Source organism: Colletotrichum fructicola, assembly GCF_000319635.2.
Source record: "Colletotrichum fructicola Nara gc5 chromosome Unknown KSG_Nara_v1_contig01, whole genome shotgun sequence".
Classification (NCBI taxonomy): domain Eukaryota; kingdom Fungi; phylum Ascomycota; class Sordariomycetes; order Glomerellales; family Glomerellaceae; genus Colletotrichum; species Colletotrichum fructicola.
The window spans coordinates 2,955,908-2,977,197 of NW_027094051.1; the positions used below are offsets into that span (position 1 = coordinate 2,955,908).

General features: G+C 55.0%; 5 protein-coding genes across 5 annotated transcripts; 3 read left to right on the top strand and 2 right to left on the bottom strand.

Moving 5' to 3' along the window:
* Positions 1-6,066: 6,066 nt before the first annotated feature.
* Positions 6,067-7,089, top strand: CGGC5_v000858 (uncharacterized protein; the record flags this gene model as incomplete). The annotated part of the gene is made up of 4 exons (XM_066150727.1): positions 6,067-6,090; positions 6,167-6,327; positions 6,819-6,894; positions 6,988-7,089. The coding sequence occupies 4 exons, from the start codon at positions 6,067-6,069 to the stop codon at positions 7,087-7,089; spliced, it is 363 nt and encodes a 120-aa protein (XP_066009914.1).
* Positions 7,090-7,953: 864 nt separating this feature from the next.
* On the top strand, positions 7,954-9,570 carry crnA (Nitrate transporter; the record flags this gene model as incomplete). Its single annotated transcript, XM_032020081.1, has 2 exons — positions 7,954-8,088; positions 8,146-9,570. The coding sequence occupies 2 exons, from the start codon at positions 7,954-7,956 to the stop codon at positions 9,568-9,570; spliced, it is 1,560 nt and encodes a 519-aa protein (XP_031882876.1).
* Positions 9,571-10,116: 546 nt separating this feature from the next.
* On the bottom strand, positions 10,117-11,423 carry pmm1 (Phosphomannomutase; the record flags this gene model as incomplete). Its single annotated transcript, XM_032020080.2, has 3 exons — positions 10,117-10,824; positions 10,885-11,055; positions 11,358-11,423. 3 exons carry the CDS (start codon positions 11,421-11,423, stop codon positions 10,117-10,119), a joined length of 945 nt encoding a protein of 314 aa, XP_031882875.2.
* Positions 11,424-12,229: 806 nt separating this feature from the next.
* On the bottom strand, positions 12,230-15,955 carry CGGC5_v000861 (Uncharacterized protein; the record flags this gene model as incomplete). The annotated part of the gene is made up of 3 exons (XM_032020079.1): positions 12,230-12,684; positions 12,734-13,422; positions 13,470-15,955. 3 exons carry the CDS (start codon positions 15,953-15,955, stop codon positions 12,230-12,232), a joined length of 3,630 nt encoding a protein of 1,209 aa, XP_031882878.1.
* A 2,531-nt stretch (positions 15,956-18,486) lies between these two features.
* hsp16 (Heat shock protein 16) lies at positions 18,487-19,635 on the top strand (the record flags this gene model as incomplete). Its single annotated transcript, XM_032020078.1, has 1 exon — positions 18,487-19,635. The coding sequence occupies one exon, from the start codon at positions 18,487-18,489 to the stop codon at positions 19,633-19,635; it is 1,149 nt and encodes a 382-aa protein (XP_031882877.1).
* Between the last annotated feature and the right edge of the window lie 1,655 nt (positions 19,636-21,290).

A 21,290-nucleotide genomic window follows, 5' to 3' on the forward strand; every position in this document is an offset into this window, starting at 1 on the left:
CTCTCTCGTATTTTTTTGGTTTTTGTCTCTGTCTCTGCAGCTGCTCCTGCAGTCTTTCCTACTCATTCGAAATTACCACAACCGCCGATCGCAACAACGCTGTCGTCCAGCCACTCGACCGGCGGCTGCCCCGGCCCAGACGGACTCGGTCAAGTGCCCGAGTACACGGAGTCTATCCGTCTGCCTTCCTCTTTTTTAATGGTATCCGTACCCTCTTTCCCCGCCCTGAGGAGGATCCGTAGATCCAACAAATCAACAATCAAAAAATCTCTCTCAGACTCCAGGAGGCCAGGAGTGTCCCTCGCGACCGCCAAGCTTCGCCTCGCCTTCGAAACCTGACGCGAACCGTTCATGACTCGGCTAATAGATTGCACCTCCGTTTTTTCTGCTGGAGACACATCGCTCGGGAAACTCTGTTCGAGTCCGACGAGCCCGGGATCATGGTGCTTTTGAAACCTGGGCCGCCTTTTTGCGTGCATTCGTCGCTGTTATTCTTTCCAATTTATCCGGGCGGCCTCTGTTTCGAAGCGTTACTTCTTCCCCCAGGTTGAAATGCGCGATAGTATCGCCCATACCGGCGATTCCGTTCGGATCTCGGCGCCGTTTCGAAATTTCCCTCTTCTTTAACCCTTCTCTTGATGTGTCTATTTTCTTGGTGTGCAAGATCCTTGGCGATCTGAGCAACGAAGCTTGGTTTTTTCCAATATTGGTTCCATTCAATTTTCCATTGGAATTGGGTGGCTACTACGTACGCAATGCAATGAATTATACTTTCGGAACGGCACCTGTGCTCATCTCGGGAGTCCACGTCCGTGGGAAGAGCAACGAACACGACGACCGCCCGTCCCGCCCGCGGGGATGGTCGCGGTACGTCGGTGACATTGTCTGTGACCCCACGTCGTGATGGGATGATGCATCTTTCTGCTGCTGCAGGTTGACAGGGCCGTTGATGAGGCGGGTGGTCAGCATCGAGGGTTGAACCCTGCCGGGTGCCGCGAGCGCGGTACGGCGGTCGCATGGTTGGCGATCTGCCTCGTTGCCAGGTCGGTTTGCCTCATTGGGGATGCCAAGCATAGCGTGTGAAAACGGTGTTTGGCGCGGACGGTGGGAGCGAGGTAGACGCGCGTTTGACGGCATGACAATTTTGAGGATGGGAAGAAGGACGAGGAGGAGTGTTCCGTTCCGTGCAGGCGGCGTGATATGGGGTGATTGGGTATTGACTCAGTTGCGAGTGAACGCTTGATTAAGGGGTAAAGTCATTGGTTTGAGAGTTCTCTCTGTTTGTACTCTGGCCTTGATGGAACCCCAATGCTACCGGAGGTGAGGGCTTGCGAGACATCCGGTCGAACTCTGGCCCCTTGGAGAGAGAGATGCCTATGCGGTCCATGACTTGCTTGAGAAAGAATGATGTTGTGGAGTTCCAGTCATTGACGGAGCCCAGCAGATAGTAGCATGCTATTCCGACGTCCGGGTCGCAACGAACTGGGACCTGACCGCCATGCATCAATCACTGCTGGTCTGCATGCAATACCCTGGTGTAATATTGACCACTGCTCAGCGATCTGTTCAGCCAACTCCAACTGACATGGCCGTGTTAGATCGGGTACGTTGATGGACAAGACTTGTCCCTTTAGTCTCTGTTGACGACGATCAAGTTAGAGCGGTTCACTGCCAACTCCCATGCTCACGCGCAGCAGCGTAGTGTGCCATACATGACACATTGGTTCATTTCTCTCGTTGCTGTCACTGAAGGGGGTCGTTACCATCTCAAGTGTCTGTTCTGATGTGATATACATAAAAACACTTTAGAAGGCACTTCAGAAGAGGCTCAAGGACCGACTTTGCCGCAAATTGCTTCAAGTGATCTTTAGCAGTTTCAAGGGACTGGTTCATGTATGGGCTGGACCTCCGATTCAAGTGAAGAGTAGGGGAGAGTTCACGTGTTGATTGAGCTGTGAGCCCAACCAAGCTGAGCTCCGCGTGGTTCCCTTTCTATTTGTCATGGTATGCGGGCTCCGCGAAGTTTTAAACTTTGTCTCTTCTCCGGGGGATATGCTGATGCCAACCAACATGCTAAGATCATGGAAAGCGCCCTGGAACAAGGTTTCCAGCGGCTGCCAGTCCTTGGGTGGATGGGCTTCAACATCTGCCCTGAGCTAGTTCAAAGCGAGCCTTACAGGTGCTGTAATGACTTTCCTCCTTTGATCTGCGATTTCAGGAACATCCTGGCATGACATTCTCAATCTTAGGAGAAAAAGTCTGAGAATTTATGGCAATGGTCCATGGTTTGTGACGCGGAAGACACCGACCTCTTCCCTATGTCCATACGGTTCAAATTACAGCGTGCTTTGATACGCCTGGGTACTAAGAGATAATCTGAACATATGACGAGATTGGCAAGCGAACAATAACAGCAGATATCGATAGTAGACTGCGCCGACGACGAAGACGGTAGCGGTAGGGGAAGATTTGGCCCCTTGATTGGACCATACGTGAGAGTCCGAGGCGATGTGGATGATAATACAACGCTCCATGATTCCGAGATGTCTCCCATTGCCCATGAGACGTCTGGACTTTGACTCCAAGTCATCATCGTCACTGAAGTAGTATATCCTAGTTGTTGGCAACCCGGTAAGCGGACATCATCTAGTGCACTATACATGCAACCCTAACTGCTCGGTTTCCATTCAGTCTCAATCAAGTGTATATAGTTTTATTTCTCCCATCCCCAAGACTTGCTTATCCAGTCTAGTTCTCAGAGAGATGGAGACTGAATCAATGTGACGGCCAGACAATCGCAGACAAAGGGAGACCCACCGAATAAGCTCATTCTTCAATCGTGCCATTCACCTTACCCAGCCAGCACTAATTTACCACACACATCTTCAAACGGAAAAGAAGCACACGAGCTATATGCGAAGACGTCCGAGCGATCTTGCAATATGCGGAGCAGGTTCACATTAGAAGAAACACATCGAGAGCAAAAAAAGTGACCGGGAAACATGCAAAAAATGAAACTGAGTGCCAATCGCTGACGGGAATTGAGCCCGACGTGGGGGTCGAACCCACAACCTTGAGATTAAGAGTCTCACGCTCTACCGATTGAGCTAGCCGGGCGACTGAACCCAGCTTGTTTGGTGTTGACGACTGAGGCGGAGGAGTGGGTTAAGACGGGGTGGTGGTAGGTAAGCCAAGGTCGGTTGGGCTGGTCCACTGGCTTCAGCGGGTCTCCTAGGGCGGGTTGCGTGAATCCAGCAGTGATGAGTGACGACATATGTCTTTCTGTGGTTTCTTGTCTCGGTAATCGGGGCTTTGAAATCACGTAGCTGGTACTGGAAGTGTTGTAAAAATTGATCTTGGGTGGTCGTCTCTGGCTCTGGCATCGGTTGAAAGTTCTCGTGGGTTTGGTGAGACTAATACGTCTCGGATGGTTATTTCCGTTCTCGTTCGCCGGATTGTAGGTGAATCCAAGGGCAAAGTGCCTTCCGTCAGTGTTCAGACTACAGGTAATCATCTCTCTGACGGAATAGCCCATGGTCTTTCTCGGGTGACATCGACGTCATGCGCGGATGTCACGAGCGACGAGCTCGGATTCCAAGCATGAATCTTACTGATGCTAGTAGTCACGAGCCACTATTCTTTCGTATTCAAGAGATGGTTGAATCGTTCCTTCAGATGAACGTCAGATGTAAGTCGGTGTGTGAAGAGTTGGCCTGTGAGGTACGTTAAGCTGTGAACGCGAAGCCATGGATGAATGCCGGCTGAAGTGAGGAAGAATTCAAAAGGTGAGAGCGGTGACGCTGGTGGGTTGTCCGGTCGGGGACACTTTTCCAAGCTGAATGAATGATACCGTCAATGGAGAGTCCAGTGGTAAAGTCTACCGAATTGTGATGGTCGACAACCCCGCCGCGTTACCTCTGCTGAGGTTTCATACCGTGTTTGCTTAGAGGAGCCACATAAAATCACGTCTTCGTCATTCTAAGCACATGAATACTGGGCACGGTCAGATGTTGATCAAATTGCACCAGTACTCAAGCACTAGCCGGTGTGTACTCGCAGCTTCTGTATTCTGTGTTGGTAAGGGGTCGCACTTGGCTTTCCTTGCTGTTAAGATGGTCAGTAAAGCAGCTGATACTCCTTCTTGTGTTGGTCCTACTTTCTCATGAGAAACTAGGCGGTCGACGCTTCTGCTGTAACGTGACCCAGAATGCTCAGAGACGTCATGGTGAAACTACTAACAAGAGTGTGCGTCATGATCTGGCTCGTCACGGAGGCACCGCTTAGAGTTTTGTAGTAGTAAAGCCGTTTTGACGATGTGATTTCAGCAATACTGTTGATGAGACAGTGTCATGTGTAGAACCAAAACACTGTTAGGATGGTCTGTAGCCCGAATAGAACGGCCATCTCAGAGTAAGGCCAATGCTCCACAGAAATCTGAGCTCACCCAACAGTGAACACTTACAGGCTTTGGGTGGTATTTCGTGCTCTGAAAGGTCTGCACGTGGCATGCCTGGTGCCAGGCAATAGGCAGACTCAAGCCACAGCAGTCATGCTCTACGCCATCTTGCTCTGAAAATCTTGTCGTGCCCGGCAACACGTCGCTTTGGAATAGCTGTCAAACCTCGAGACCGAGTACGAAAACACTTGTGTGCTCGAGTACAAGGGCTGTCATTGATTGCGTTCGTCGTAGGCGGTTACGGTCAGTAAATGCCTTCGACGCCGTACTACCAGCGACAACGCCGTTTATCGCCGGACAGGTCGTGGTGTCAAGCGAAGACTTGTAAAATCAGACATAATACTCGGCTATTGAATGTGTCAGTGTCTGTGTCATTCGTGATTTGCCTCAATCAGCAACACGCGATACACTCAATCTCGTGAGCATATTGAATGAAGTAAATATCATTCGAGACGAGCTCAAGCTATCGATCAGCTTCGATATCGTGCTGCTGTTGAAATTTCGATATCTCTTGATCTTGGAGACCCAAACTGGCCGCTGAAGCCTGTCTTTGGGCGTAGATACGAGCTTCCAGGAGAACCGGAGATGCAAAATACGATCCACTTGTTCGGTCGCGATAGTAATCGTACGGGTTCAGATGCGTGCTGTGGCGACATTTTGCGCGTCTCGCCCACGCCAAGTCTTCGGACCTGTCTCGATAATTTTTCAGGCCGTCAGAATGACAGCTGATAGCGCGAGTGGTATTCTTTGATTGAGCCTGCGCGATCGGATGATGCGTTCTGGCGTCGGCGCTGCTGCCCAGACCTATTGATCCGGTTGTGACAAGGCCACGGTTTCTTGGTTCTATGCCAAGATATGCCAGAAACGCAGGCAACGAAGTCAACTGAAGCGCTGTAGGCCCCCCCGGAATGCACCACTCATCCGCGCCAGAGGATGAGGGCGGGCCGCTGCAAGAAGGTCCTGGCAGACTTGTGCAATCCATGACCGGGGACAGCCAGAGATCTCTTTCAGGGCCTTATCGGAAGCCCCAAAGGCTTCCTTTCTAGTGTCGAAGGCCCAGACCTACAAATAATACTCATTCCCGTCGCGAAGGCAGCTCGAACTGCTAGCTCGAGTGCCCAGGCTACTCTAGCAACCCAAAGCCTAGTAAACAGCTCTCATCTCAAATACCAATTGATAGCCGTGGACGTTGAAGATAAGTTGGATGGCGCTTGGGCCATCATCTGTTGTTGAAGGTTGCGGCTGTCTTGTCGTTATCTCTGATGAAGCATCTCCGCGGAGCTTGACTTACACGTGCGAAATGGCGAAAAGGGTCCGCAACGCCGCGTTAGGGTGGAGGTTGGAAACGACCATCTGAAAGCCTGCAACTGATAACGGGCATGATGGATGTATCGATGACGACCATCTAGATGAATCTTCTTTGATTTTGAACTGCTGTTGATTTGAAGACAACACAGCTTGGGACGGGAGATGTGGTCGGATGGCAGACAAAGTCTAGACCCCGTCACGGCACGGGTCCGGGAGGCCGGGGATGCACGCGGCGACGGGAGGGGAAACACCTGGACCAGACAAGCGGGTCATTAGCGTGGGGGCAGATGATGACATAAGCCATGGGGCAGACTTTCTTGCGAACAGTGGGTGTTCTTTGCTGCCAGGGGTCTCCTTGGCTCCGCTATCTGTATCTTATCTCGACTGACTCCCTAATTGCAGTCCAAGGACTCGGTCACCCCAATTTTCGTCCACCTCATTGCGAGTTTAGCTCAGGGTCCTCTCTGGGGAATAACAGCATCCAGAAAGGGGGAAGCTGAACGGGACCGCAGCATTGCCCAATCGCAGGCCGTTCAATTACACCAAAGTCGGACCGGGAGACGGTACACGGCAGTTGATGCAGGATCAGCATGAAATCTTTGCCAATCTTCTGCGACAATAGAGAATGACGAGAGATTCCTTTTCGTACTACACCAGGCGTATGATATATTCATGAGAAGATAGGATAGACGATTCTGTTGCCAAGCCTGATGTATTTTAGGTCAAGCTGCCAATCGTTAAAGCACCGGCACCTGTCTTTGTCACCGTCCGGCCGACTATTGGTCTAGATTGTAGGGAGGCTAAGCCAGTGCTTGAAAGTTTATCATCGTCGCCAAGGACCCCACTAGACAAGTTCCTCTCTTCCTCACTCACTCACTCACTTCAAGTCGGCCTACCTACAGACAGTCATCGTAATCATGGAAGCATCATTCGGCCCAACTCCCATCTGTCCCTAGACACATGCCACGACGAAAGGTCCGCGGAGATCGACATCAAAGGTTTAAGCACTCGCCAGTCAGCTATCAGAGTCACTTTCTTATCTCTTGGATGCCAGGGGTGGGGCCTGGCTCACCCGTCCCGACTGCATCTTGAGCGCCTCTCGAGAGCCTCCAGAGATAAGCAATAAGCTCGTAAGATTCCGTTTGGCTCAATTGCTCCCAAGTCCTTGAGGGCCCCGTCCAATCATTTCTCTTGGAAAGCACTCTACTGACCACCCCGGACAGGCAAAGGCTGTATCCGTCAAGACAAGGCGTGAACCTAGTGTCGGACTCTCTTGCTTGGCCCGTGGGTTCTCTCATTCGAGCCTTCGTTATCTTGATGCATAGACTTGCTGCGAAGTTCTCTGCATAGGCCACGGCGTTGTTACCTCGGGGAGACAGCGCGTCATCCTGTTGAGGGGAAAACCTGGGGAAGAGCTCATCTACCCGCAGGCTCGCGATTGACAGTTCCTCAGCTTGACTTCCCGTTCTTGTCTTATCAAGACATCAGCTTGCTGTGTTCCGAGACAAGATCTTTCTTCGACACAGCCTGGTATTGAAGAGTGCTGCTATTTGGGCCTCGACTTCGATTTCCACGACTGAGCGGATCGAAGTGTCGTGCAAACCCAGCACTTTGGCTTGAAAAACCATCCCAGCGCCTCAGACTACCTACATTACAGCAAAGAATTTGACATTTCCGCTCTCTTCCCGGCGAGAAAGTCTTATCAGAGAGATCGACGAGTGAGCCCGCTCTTAAGGCTCCCACGCCGCTGGTCCATTCTGGCTCTTAGGCTTGGCCCGCCTCCCGTCCCATCGACACACCTCCATCACACTCTTCTTCACACCCCCATATCCCCTGCACCTCCACAGACACAGAGAGCAAGGGAGCGTTCGCAGCAGACGTCCATTGGGATTAGCGTGGTGTCTCTCCGGAGATGCCTCAACCGCCTCCTCTCTGCTGAACACTATGCTACACAAATAAGGACAACCATATAAATCCAGGACAATCTCCGGCCGAACACATTATCTGCCTACCTGTACTTAAGCACTCAACGACAGTGACACGATAACAGTCCACGACAGGGCAGCCTTGGAGCATCAAGCGCCTGGATCCAGCTCAAAGCCAGCCCGCTTATACGAGAGTGAAGGAATTTGCCCAAGACCCCACGTCATACCACGTCGACTCCGGACGGATCGACCGAACCTCTCACCATGGAACTTTCCATTCTCTGGAGGGCACCTGAGGTGAACCCCATCAACCGCAAAGCCCGCAGCATCCCGGTCTTCAACATCTTCAATGTATACGCGCGCGCCTTTCACTTCTCTTGGCTCGGCTTCATGATTGCCGTGAGTATAAACACGACCGTCTGCTTGATTTCCGCCTGCTAACACGCCCGCGTCCAGTTCTGGGCCTGGTACACCTTCCCGCCCCTCCTCACAGTCACCATCAAGAAGGACCTCAACCTCACCACCGCCCAAGTCGCCAACTCAAACATCGTCTCTCTCGTCGCAACACTCTTCATGCGCCTCATCGCCGGCCCCGCATGCGATCGTTTCGGCTCCCGCATCGTCTTCGGCTCCCTCCTGCTCATCGGCAGCATCCCCATCGGCCTCGCCCCCCTCGTCAAGGACGCCACGGGCCTCTACATCAGCCGCTTCTTCATCGGCGTCCTCGGCGCGACCTTCGTCCCCTGCCAGGTCTGGTGCACCGGGTTCTTCGATAAAAACGTCGTCGGCACCGCCAACGCCTTGGCCGGCGGCTGGGGCAACGCCGGCGGCGGCATCACGTACTTCGTCATGCCGGCCGTCTACGACTCCTTCGTCCACGCGCGGGGCTACTCCCCCGGCCAGGCTTGGCGCCTCACCTTCATCGTCCCCGTCATCTGCCTCCTCGCCTGCGGCCTGGGCCTCCTTCTCCTGTGCGAGGACACACCCACCGGCAAATGGGCCGACCGCCACCTCCACGCCCAGGAGAACCTGCAGTCCCACGGCGTCGTCGACGCGAGCCCTGACGTTGTCGACGTTCCCGGCGGCATCGCAGACCGCAAGGAGACTACGGCGGGCTCGATGGTCTCGGACGAGGAGAAGCGCAGCAACCACAGCAGCAACAAGAACGGGCAGCACGGCGTCCTCGGCGACCACGAGGTGCGCCTCTCCCGCGACGAGATGGTCGAGACCGCGCGCGGCGACACGGTCGTCAACCCCACCTTCAAGGAGGCCATGTCCGTCGTCCTCTCCCCGCAGACAATCTTCCACATCGCCACCTACGGCTGCTCCTTCGGCGGCGAGCTGGCCGTCAACGCCGTCCTCTCCTCCTACTACCTCAAGAACTTCCCCGCACTCGGCCAGACCGGCGCCAGCAACTGGGCCGCCATGTTCGGCTTCCTCAACGTGATCACCCGCCCCGCCGGCGGCGTCGTCTCGGACCTGCTCTACCGCTACGGCGGCCAGAACCTCTGGCTCAAGAAGGCGTGGATCACGCTTTGCGGCGTGCTCACCGGCGCGCTGCTGCTGCTCATCGGCCTGCTGAACCCGCACGACGAGGCGACCATGTTCGGGCTCGTCTTCTTGATGGCCGTCTTTCACGAGGCGGGCAACGGCGCCAACTTTGGCCTGATCCCGCATGTCCACGGCTACGCGAACGGCATCGTGAGCGGTGTCACGGGCGCCGGCGGCAACCTTGGTGGCGTCATCTTCGCCATCATCTTCCGCTTCATGGACAATGGCACCAACTACGCAAAGGGATTCTGGGTCATTGGGTGCATCCACATCGGGGTCAACCTGTTGGTCTCGTGGATCCACCCCCTGCCGAAGAGCCAGCGGCACTGAAGTGTCCTCCTGGGGTGATGCAAGGCTCAATTTTCTGTATTGCTATGTAATGAAATGATTCCGGGATGGACGGCATAAACGATAGAGTGGCTTACAGGGACCAAAAAAGGGTTATGCTCGGAGTAGGGGGGTTGGTAAATATGATATCCATGGGCTAGAGCTTCAATGTTGGCAAATTACAATTCAGAGCGATCAAGGCTTTACATATTTTGCCCCCCTTGCGAAGTGGCAAAATGAACGAGCATCTCGAGAGCCTAGAGAAACTTACCGTAGCATCCTCCAATGTTCTGACCAATGCTGGAGAATCGGGCCAACGACTTCCACTGGATTCGATGCCTAAGGGGTTGCAATATCTTCAGCGCTTGATTCTTTTCATTTGCTCTAAATTCAGTTCGTAAGGGATCTCTGTCTATCTCCCCGCCGAGGCAATTGCGCATCCGAAAAACCATCTGGTCTTGGTATCATCTCTCCTTTTTAATTGGAAACCACCCGCCCCCATATTCAGCACCAGTATCTCCGTCATAACCTGCTGTCCTCCCGCACGCTTCACAAGTCGAAAAGCTCCTTGACGATGCGCATGGTCTCCTCGGGGCCGCTGACGGCGTGTCCGATGGTGCGGTCGTCGGTGTAGATCTCGTAGTCGTTGCCGCCCTCGTGCGTCTTGTCGCCAAAGAAGTGGATCGTGTCGTAGGTGATGCCGCCCTCCTTCTTGGCCTCGCTCTCGAGGTGGCGCAGGCAGTACGTCTTGTCCCAGCCGGTGGGGAAGACGTCGAAGGAGATCATGCCGCCGATGGAGAAGGTGAGGCCGAGGTGGCCAAACTTCTCGCGCAGCTTGGCGACGAAGTCGCGGCGGACGTTGTGGATCTTGTCGTAGTCCTCGAAGGCCTTGCGCTCGTCGTTGGAGGCGTTACGGCCGACGGGGGAGATGTTGACCATGCCGTTGCGGAACTCGATGAAGGTGCCGCGCTTGACGGGGATGTCGAGGTCGGCGATGTGGTGGAGGGTGAAGCGGACGAGCTCCTTGTAGTTGTCCTCGCCAATGTACTTGATGAAGCTGTTGGAGGGCAGCGGCTGGCCGAGCTTGAAGGCAGTCAGGCCGTTCTCGGAGAAGCAGAAGTCGAAGAGGGTGGTGACCGGGGTCTGGGCGTCGCCGAGCTGCTCCTGCTGCTTGTTGAAGTCGGAGCCGCCCACGTAGCCAATGGCGCACTTTTGGCGGAGGCGGGCGAGGAGGTCGAGCATCTCGGGGGTGGCATGCTGGTTTGGAGGCCAGGGTTAGAGGGTTTGGAGGCGGAAAGGGGGAAGGGCAGAGCTTACGCGACGGGCGGGAGTGAGGGTCTCGTCGACGTCGAAGAGGCAGATGGTCGTCTTGAGGGGACGCTCCTCGAGAGGGGGTAGGTAGCCATTGTGACGGTGGGTGATGGGTGGTGAAATGTGTTGTGAAGCTCGAGCTTGCCGTTTGTGACGTCGCAGAAGTCTGGGAAGGATCTACTTATGCCAGCAGAGACAATTGCAGAGGGCGGTCAGAAGCAAAGGGGTTGAGATTGGAGCTTCCTTTCGGGATGTGGATGGGTATGCGCGGGGTCGACTTTCAGATGGCGGGGCAGGGGTAAGGTCACAGGCAGGTGCAGTGCTGTGGTGGGTGCGTTTTCAGGGTCTGGAGTGGTCTTCCTTGGGTGGTGGGTAGCTGGAGGTGCTTAGAGGTGATTGGTGCTTTGAGCTCAGGGAACCAAGAAATCTTCCGGGTGGTGAATTGGGTTCGGAGGGACATTTATATAAATCTTGTTCACAGAGATTCTTTCAAAGCTGAACATGGTATTTGATGATGTGCTTGCACCATTGGTAAGCAATCGCATGGTGAACATGTTCTCAAGTTGACAGATCTCAGTCATTTGTTACCCTCGGGGTGATCTGTCCTTGTCTTTGAGATTGTGTTCTGGACAGCTTGGCCATAAGTGAGGGATTGGCATCGAAACGAGATGAGTATTCTTGACTGGACCCAAGCTGGACATTGTTTTGAAACTTGATGTACGCAAGATGGGGTGGCAGTGCAAGTGCTTGCGATTGGCGATGACGATGGTCTCTGTTCGGATTTACCCAACACGGAAGACTAATAAGAAACGAAAGCCAGGAACGTGTTCACAAGGGCGCAAAAGAACCTGGGGTCCAGACATCGTGTCCTGAAGCTAGGTAGGTGAGGTGCTCAAGCCAGACAAGCGGGTGACAACTTTTGGCGGCCGCTTTACCGCAGGGGAGGAAGCATGACTGACGCCCGTGCGGTGTTGCAAGACGCTAGGTCAGGTACAGCGGCGAGGAGGTGGATCCCCTGCGTGTGTACAGACTCTCTGTATTGAGACACGTCCGATCTAGATGCTGTTGAGAAGCTGGTCTCTGGTTTTTGAAAATCATAGCTCATGCGTGTGACAGTTCGTTCATATGAGCATTGGAAAGCACCATGAATCAATTTCGCACCGGGCCGTCTGCACTGGATGACTTGAAGTTCATATTTTGTAAATTGGGAATATGGATAGGTAGTAAATGTAGGCTTATATCATCAGGTCGTCAAGCACTCGCTTTATGCCTTATCGTTTCTGGAAGTCGCCTGGAAAGGTGTGAAAATGTTAAAATATTCAAGAAAATAGCCTCCGAAATCCACGCTCTTCTATCCTAGGTGGGGCACAATGACCGGGCCATACTTCGTCGGCGCCGTGAAAGCGCCGTCGCCCTGGACCACGAAATCCACGGCCAAGCTAAGCTTCGTCAGGCCTTGGCCGTTGGCCTGGTTGGCTGCGTACTGAGTGCCCGGAATGGCTTCCGGATCGTAAGCGACTACGGCGACGTAGTTTCTGCGGCCCATAAGCTTCTTGAGCTCGCGCGCTGAGCCGCTGGCGTCGGTGTGGAAGATCTCCATCATGTCCTCCTTGGTGTCTGACACCTCGTGGTTGGACTTGTGGCCGTTCTGAGGGACGTAGAGGCTCTTGTTGTTGTGGAGCAATTTCAAGATGTAGTTGCTGGCGGGTTGGGCGACAATGGGCGACGTGATGATTTGGTACATCGTCTTGTGGTCGCTGGGATGAGTGGGATCATGAACCAAGCCTGCTCCCGCACAGTTGACGTCTGGATTGCGTTAGCTTTGGCTGACTAGTGAGGCGGGGATTTAGCTTACCTCCTGACATGAATGTCATGCGAATTCCCTTCTGCTGTGCAATGCCCTGGAGGGTCCTGATGAGGTACGTCCTCTCCAGGTCCTTCGACTCGTGAGTCCACATGTCCTTCAACACCTCTGCAAGATCAATCTCTCCGAATTGGTTGAGAACATTGCCCATGAGACCAGACTTTCCGACGGCCTTCTTAACCTGCGTGAAGCCCTGTGCCACGACCTCCTTTCCACCAACAACACCAGCCACTGAACTGGTAACCTTGCCGAGCAAGTTGTATGACATGTTGACCGCCTTCTTGCCGGTAGTGACTGCAGTGGCCAAGCTCTCAACTGCCTCAAGACGAGGGTAGACTAGAGGAACTGACACCATCCAGATGCAGTGCTGCACGCTGGGAGGTAGCGTTGCGACCTTGGGGAAAAGCCCTTGGTAGGTCGGGCCGGCCATGACCCGGGTCTGGTTTCTCTCAGATCGGCAGTCGGGCCCAACGACAACGACAGCAGGTCCGAGATACTTCACAAAGTGCCAGCCCTGGCCGGTGATTGTGAACAAGTCCGTGTCATTGCTGACGTTACGGAGAATCTCCACGGTCGTGTGGTGCTGGAAAAGCAGGTACATCTCGATGGCTATGCGGCCAACGTTCTTGAACATCTGCGAGCCCTGCATGTACTCGGGGTACGAACCGAAGCCGTCGAAGCTGCGCGGGTCAGTTCTGAACGAAACGATTAGGACCAATAAACTTACATGTCGTGATCGTCAACCTGCAAAATGTGAGGAATCTGGGCAAACGCCTCTCTCAGGTACGGCTGGTCAAAGTGACTCGTGTAGTAGTGGAAGTAGGCATGAGAAACGTCCTCCTCATGGCGGGCAGTCCACTGTGCGTTTTTCCTGTTATCCCTGCCGCTCATGGCCAGCCACTGCTTCAGAAGCGGCACCTCCTTCCATAACCTGTCACCGTAGATCTGGTCACCCAAGCCAAGCTGAACGTGGAAACCTCCGCAATCCACGTTCTTTTGCAGCACATCCTTCCACATGAAGCCTACACCACCGAGCTTAGAGCGCTCATTCTGAGACGTCGATGCAGCAAAGTCGTTGTTGGAGTGTGCGATGAAGCGCCAGCCGTTCTCGTGACGACCGGCAACGACAAACTCATATCTTGTGCATCCCAGGTGGGATGTCACGGCATAAGTCCATCTCTCGGTGCCATTCTCGCTCATGGGCAACTCAATATCGTACTTGTAAAACGACCAGCGCTGATGAGTGTAGATATTGTGCGGCACCAACTGTCGCGGATTAGGAGAGAGGTCGGCGCTCAAGTGAAGATGGATCGTAGGAGGCTGCGGTGCTTCAGTCACGATCATGATACTGCCCAACCACGTCCCCTTCTCCATGTCCATATTGCAGTAGCGCAGATACGGCCCAAAGTAGACGCCGTTCGTTGGCTGAATCTTGTACATGTCAACACCGGCACTGGGGGGAGGCCCAGAAAAGCCGGCGGTAGTGGGAGTCTGCGATACGGCGACACTCATGATGCTCTCAGCATAGCCAGGGGTATGAGGAGGGAACATCGGGGACGCCATGCTCTGCTTGCCAAACATGGGGGATGCGAGGGGATTGCCGTATGTCGAGGCAGTAGGCGACAGAGGCGCCTGTTCATGTTGGATCGGGTTGGGCCCCTTTGGAAACTCCCACTGGGTAGCCTGCGAGGCCAGATGGATGTAGTAGTATTGACCAGAGTTTTGATCAAGATGAGCGATCCAGCCCTCGGGCAACGGAGGGGGTGAGGATGGCCCAGCGTTTTGAAAGTTGGCAGGAACTTGTGCAGTTTGCGCAACCGGAGTGGCCGCAGGTTGTGCTTGTGCTTGTGCTTGCGGCTGTTGGGCCGGTCCTGGAGATCCATTCTGCTGCTCTGGTCGGGGATCATTGGCGAAAGCCGGATGTCCTTGGAGAGCGGGCGACGCAAGCCCTGCAGCCGCGGGACCAGCCGTTGCGGGCTTCTTTGGGGGCGATTGTGCGACAGATGTGGCTACAGACGGCTGTGAGTCTGCTCTTTGCTGAGCCGGACGCTGCTTCTCAGCGGGGTAGGACGAGTTGCCTCCGGGGTTGACACTCGAGTAAGCCGGGGGAGGGTCGTTCGCATTCATGCGCGCGAAGTCCTGCTCCAAGACGCTCACCTGCAGGGCAGGCTGGTCTCCTTCGTTTACCGCTTGTTGAGGAGGAGGACTGAATGTGGGCTGAGTAGGGCTCGCCACTTGGTTCATACCCTGGTACACGGTGGGAGGTCCATGAGGCTGGTTCTCGGGGTTCTCCGTAGGTGTCCATGGTCGCGCGGGCGGTGGTGCTCCGCCGTACTGCGCCAATCTCTGAGAAGCAGCAGAGTTTTGCACCTGTTGCGCCTGAAGGCCGGTCAAGGTCGCCGTGCCTGAAATACCAGAAGCAGCATATCGAGCCTCGATGCCACCGCCAGGGATCACTCCCGGTTCAACGATCGGGGTCTCAGGCGGGGGTGGAGAACCTCTGCTGGCGCGTGTGGTTGAGGTCGAAGCAGTGGAAGCAAACCTGTTCACGTTGCTCTGGCCAGGCATGTCGAGATGCTCAGAGCTCTGAGACAGAGGCTGAGAAGGCGGCCTTGGAGCGTAGCTCTGAGCAGGAGGTGTCGAGCTTGATGCGCCACCGGGAGGAGGATAGTACGGCTTCTTGGTGTAAGAGGGGTAGTTCGTCGTAGAAGCAACCGGGCGCTGGGGCTGAGGAGCGTTCAAGGGCTTCGCAAAGAAGTTACCCTCCTCGCCAGGACTTGTCGGAGAAGTAGCTCCCAGAGGCCGCGGACCAGCGCCGCGTCGCTCTGCGAGGGTCGGGCTCTTGGTCTCAACTGGACTGGTGGCATTCAAGCGCGGGGTAGTATCATTGTAGTCGGAGCCAAAACGCTTCGGGGCAGTGATGGTAGGCTTGCTCGGTTTTCCAGGACGGAGGTCTTCTTCATCGGGATACGGGAGAGGCGCGGCGGAGCTCGAGGCGCCTGGAGGCAGAGGAAAGGTCGGCTTGGAGGTGAAGGAGGACGGGGTGCCCGAGGCCGACGGAGGAGCGGGGTACTTGAAGCGGTCGGAAGAGGATGGATTGGGGCTCTGAGGCTTGAATATTCTCAGAGGCTCGACGGTCGGGCTGTCGCAGTCTTCCTCGGAGGGTTTGCTTAGAAACAGCTCGGCGTCAGGGACGCCGCGACTGCGCTCCATGGCGATGGGTCGTATCTAGATGGACCGGTAGGTATCTCGAATCGACTTGCGCAGGTACGCGACAGGCTTGGTGCAGTCTGAGTATGCGAATGACGCACGGCGAAAGCTCAGGTCTGCAGGTCAGGGGGAAAAAGTTATTTATAGGAGCTGTCGAAGCTGGTGGTTTGTTGTGTCTGCCGTTGGCTACTGTAGCTCGAGAGGATCGCAGCAGCAGATGGGGGGTTGGTGGGGTTCAAGTCTCACGGGGGGAGGTCGCAGAAATGGCCGGCCGCTCCGTCAGGCCCCGATGGATGGACGAAACAGATGCGATGCGGCACCAAAAAAAATATTGAAATAAGGCTGAAGATTTGTCGATTTCAGAGCGAAAGGGAAAGGGGGGAGTTCGACCTTGAAAAGAACAAAACTTGACAGATAGGACGACAGGCGTCTAGGTTAGGTAGGTAGGGTTTGGGTCTGGCGGGAAGCATTGGGCAGAGTGCAAGTCAAGCGGCATGGGATGGGATGGAACGGGGATCTGGGGGGTTCTTTCCTGCTCCTGCGGCAGCAGCGAGGGCGAGCGAGAGGAGGGGAAACCTCTCTTCTCATGCTTCACACCTCACAGTTCACACACACACACCTGGACACATGCACCACACACTTCCCGGCGCCAGAACGGGAGGGGAGGCCTGGCCGGGCTGGCATGGCATGGCATGCCGCATTTGCAGGGAATGAGCCGTATTGGCCGTTGGCCGTTGGAGACAGCTGCCTCAAGAGGAGAGCACAAGTGGCTCGTCTCCCCTCAGTCACCTCCAAGCGGGCGGCATCAGTGAGCCAAAGAACCTGAAGCACCCATTACTATGGAGCCCTGCATGGTGGCATCTTGCCTAACGAAGCTTGGTGATTGGCTGCAGGTGCTGGGCGCTTAGAAAGTGGGAAGCAGCAAATGGGCATCTTCACTTGAGAGTTGCAAGCGCCTGCCCATGAAAGCGAATTGCTTGGCTTGAGCCTCGAGCCCTCTCAACAGAGTCTAGAGCAGCACAGCGGAGCGGAGCCACTCGACTTCGTAATGCGCACACGGCGAGATGAGAGAGTGTTTTGTTGTTGACAAGGTGGATGCGGCATCTGGTATCCGGTGAGTCGACGATGCGCCAAGAAAGGGGGAAGCGACTGGGCAGTCAGTCTGCATCCATGGGAAGCGTGAACCATCACTTGATGAGTGGAAGCGCCGACAATCTGCGTAGAACATGCGAAGGAAATATGGGAAAACATGCAGGAGCAATATCCTAAAATGATAGCCTGAATGCAGGCGTTGGTGAGAGCAAATATGGGAAATGCCATTTGCATGGAATAATGGGAAGAGAACGAGAAAAGCCCGAAGAGGATCCGCGGCACAGACACAGGCTCAAAGGCCTCCCGAGTCCCGACGCCCACCGCGGGACTGGCCGAGATGTGGTCCAAGCTCCATCGGTGAATTACCTAAGCCGGTCCTGGTCCAAGCTTCGAGCGTCGTGGAGATTTCGCCCCCCCAAACCCCGACGAGATGGAATGTCACTGGTCGACGTCGGAGTTGTTGGTCACTGTCACTGATATTCATATGAATCCCATCTCGACTCCTCGGCAAACACAACAAGGACTCGGACCTTGATACAACGATGCCCCGGCAACTTATTCCGAGAGCGACACATTTCCAGGAGCATTTGACTCACACTTCAAGCCTTACGACTCGTCCACGCACAGCCTAGACCAACCGTGGATTGAGGCCTCAGTTGGCGTGCGCGTCCCTGCCCGTGTCGGTGGCGAGCCACAACCCAGACACTTGTGGCACTCGCAACCTTTCAGCTGCGCAGCGGTACCGCATAACGGGACCGAGCAAGCCACACTACCCCCACAGCGGTGCCTTGTCACTTTCGGCCCCGAACTCTGGGCTCCCTCATCCCATCTCATTCTCGGTCGGTCACGCCCCTCACCTTGCTGCGGACTGCGTAATTCCCTGATGAAATAAACAATGATACCAGGCAAACGCCAACAAACGCGGCTTCGACACCTGGGATAACCCCTAGAGTCATTGCGGCGCCGTCTCAACTCGGTCTCCGACGCCACGGTGGACTTGTGGACTTTTCCAATACACCTGAGGCGTCGGGGCTCGGTGAGCATGTCTCCCGCCCTCCGCCTCCGTCCAATGAGCTGATGCCCCCCCTCCCCGGGACGCGTGGCGACATCGTGCTTCCCATGTCCATCATTCGAAACCTTTCTGATCTGTTCGACAGGGTGTAGTGTACGTACGTCTGACTGGTGCAAATCGGCGTCGCAAGTGCTTTTGCCTTCACTCATGCCCGATATCAGATGGTGGTATACGCATGCTTCTGCCTCACAGCAGTTCGCCCAACGTGATATATAAGACGACTCCTGTCTCCGTCCAAGTGTTGATTTCCTCGTCTCCATCCGCAGCTTCAATAGCTTTACGATACACTACCATCACCATCTCCAACAACAACCCTTCACTTACACACATACACACACATCCAACCCGATATCACCAAGCAACAGCAATCATGTCTTGGGCAGGCCCAAACGGCAACAACAACCCTTTCCCCCGACCCGGCGGTCCCCAGCAGTTCTGGAGCTGGGTCAACTCTGATCCCAACGCCCGCGCCGGAGCTGGCGTCGACCATGCCGGCCCCTGGGGCGGTCCCGGCTTCCCCTTCCACGGCGCCGAGTTCAGCTTCGGCGGTCCTGGCGGATGGGGCGCCTACGGCGGCTGGGGCGACCGACGAGGAGGACCAGGCCACCGCCGCGGCGGCGGACGATGCGGCAGCAGAGGCCGCCATGGCCGCCACGGACCCCGCCACGGTGACGAGGGCGATGAGACGCACGAGGACATCATGCGCGACATCGACGACGCAGAGATCTCCGACAAGGAGAAGGACGACTCCCCCGAGACCATGAGAGACAGTCCCGACGAGGGCGGTCCCGAGCACGAGCACGGCCACCATCACGGTCCCGGCCGACGCGGAGGTCGCGGACGTTTCGGCGGCCGCGGCGGCGATGGTGACCACTGGCGCCACAGCAGACACCACCACGGCCCCCACGGTCCCCGCGGTGCCCACCCTCCCCCGCCTCCGCCTCCCCCCTTTGGCGCCGGCCCGCCTCCTCCCCCGCCCTACGGCCACCCGCCCCCTCCTCCCCCGGGCTTCGACTTCACCGGCTTCCTGAACCAGTTCGCCGGCCACCCCTTCGCCCAGCAGATCCGCGACTGGGCCTCCCGCTTCGGCGGCCTCAACACCCCCGGCGGCCCCCGCGGCGGTCCCGACTTCGGTGGCCCCGCCGGACCTAACGACGACTCCTCCTTCACTCCCCCCGTCGACATCTTCGCCACCGAGCGCTCGTACGTCCTGCACTTCGCCCTGCCCGGAGCCAAGAAGGAGGACATCGGCGTCGACTGGGACGCCGACAAGGGCGAGCTCCGCGTCGCGGGCGTTGTATACCGCCCCGGCGACGAGGACTTCCTCGCCACCATGGCCTCGAGCGAGCGCCGTGTCGGCATGTTTGCGCGCTCCGTTCCACTCCCGCCTGCGGGAGCTGAGAGGGAGGAAATTGACGCGCTGTCGATCACGGCTAAGATGGAGGACGGCGTGCTCATCGTCACCGTCCCCAAGCTCGAGAAAGAGTGGACTGAGATCCACAAGGTTGACATCGAGTAAGACCTGTCCCTCGCGCGACGAGAGGCGAACTCGATTTTTTTGGTGGAAAACGGTTTTCACGGTTTACAATAATGAAATGGAGTACTACGGAGGGAGGATCATGAAATTTGAGTTTTGATATTTAGGACAGCTGTATTAGGTAGCTAAGATTGACAACCGTTGACCACCACCATGTATTCTTCGTTTGGTTGCATGAGCGCGAACTCTAGTATTGACTCCTACACAACATTTTGAACCCTTCAATCCCACTCTTCTATTGCAGCATCGTTATGTACTAATTATCGCCTCAACGAATGGCATGCCCTGTGATCGTGCTCGTGACTTCATGTTGGGTCTTGTGCCGTCTACATTCTCCACACACCCTTCATGCATGCCAATACTCACGCCCACAGAGAGAGATTAAATTGCAGTGAAAAGAGCCGCAAAACACTCGTTTGGGTTCACCCTCGCCAAAACCCCTACAACTAGTGCTTATGCGCCCTTTTTCTCACACAGGTTTGAGGGAGTAAAACAAAAGAAGCTACGGATAGGGAAGAAGAGATGGGTTGAGGAACATGACGGTAAGAGGACTGGACGCCAGAAGGAAAGCCTCCCTATCATCTCACCAGAAAGCTTCTCGGGGGAAAGGAGGCAGAGGTATCGAGACCTTTGTTTGTCTTTCCTCCAATTATTACGAAAGGCCATAGCCAGCTGTTTTATAGATGATTACGGACTTTCCCCGTGGAAGAACAGATGGTCCTTAGGATCACGAATCCCATTGGTGCTGCCGAGCTTCCTAGCTGAGGCGGACTGAACAGGTTTTGCTGATTGTGTAGATAGCTCGTGGATGGTAACGCGAGGATAAGGGGATGCGTCTCTGCGTCAAGATTCTGCTGGAACATGGGGTCTAATGATTACATCAACAGGAAATATAGCTGGGAGCGTTTTCATCACAGTATCCAAGCACGAATAGGACGAGGACAGTGGAAATACTGGACGAGATGCTTGGCCATAGGTCCTGGCCCCAAGGGTTGTAAGATGACTCTGAGTCGTGTTTGTATTGACGCGATAGGCGCCTCTTGCAGCGTGGACACAGAATCTTTGAGGACGCGCATTCGTGCCCCGTACAATATTCTTGGCAATGAAAACGATGCTTAAAAAGCCCGACAGACGGATGGAGAGAACTCAATGACACGGTGAGCATAACGAAACTTAATAAATATGTAGGGCGGGCCGGACTACTTGAGGGAGCAATCCCGGAAATTTCTTGTGCTTACAGAGAATTGGGCGACAAGAACAGATTTGGCTTGAATGTGAATACTTCAATATGTCCAGGTAGTACGCTCACCAGCGTTCGTCAGCTTCCATACAACAGCATAAGGCAATAAGATTGATCAGTAATCACTCCTTCTAAAGCATTCTTATCCTCAACAATCAAAGGCGACGTCAGTGATGGAAACTGAATGTTGGCTGATCGCCACTGACGTCGCCTTTCCACCACTCACGTCGCCTTTAATAGTTGAGCCACGAAGCACCCTCTCACGAAGATCGGGAGGGACCAGATTTGAGAGGCTCGGGAGCCATCAAATCACAGACTGTCACCTCATCTGCAGTTCATGTTAAATTATACCTCTTCGTCTGTTTTATTGCGTCTGATTCGTCTATTTATTTTCGTT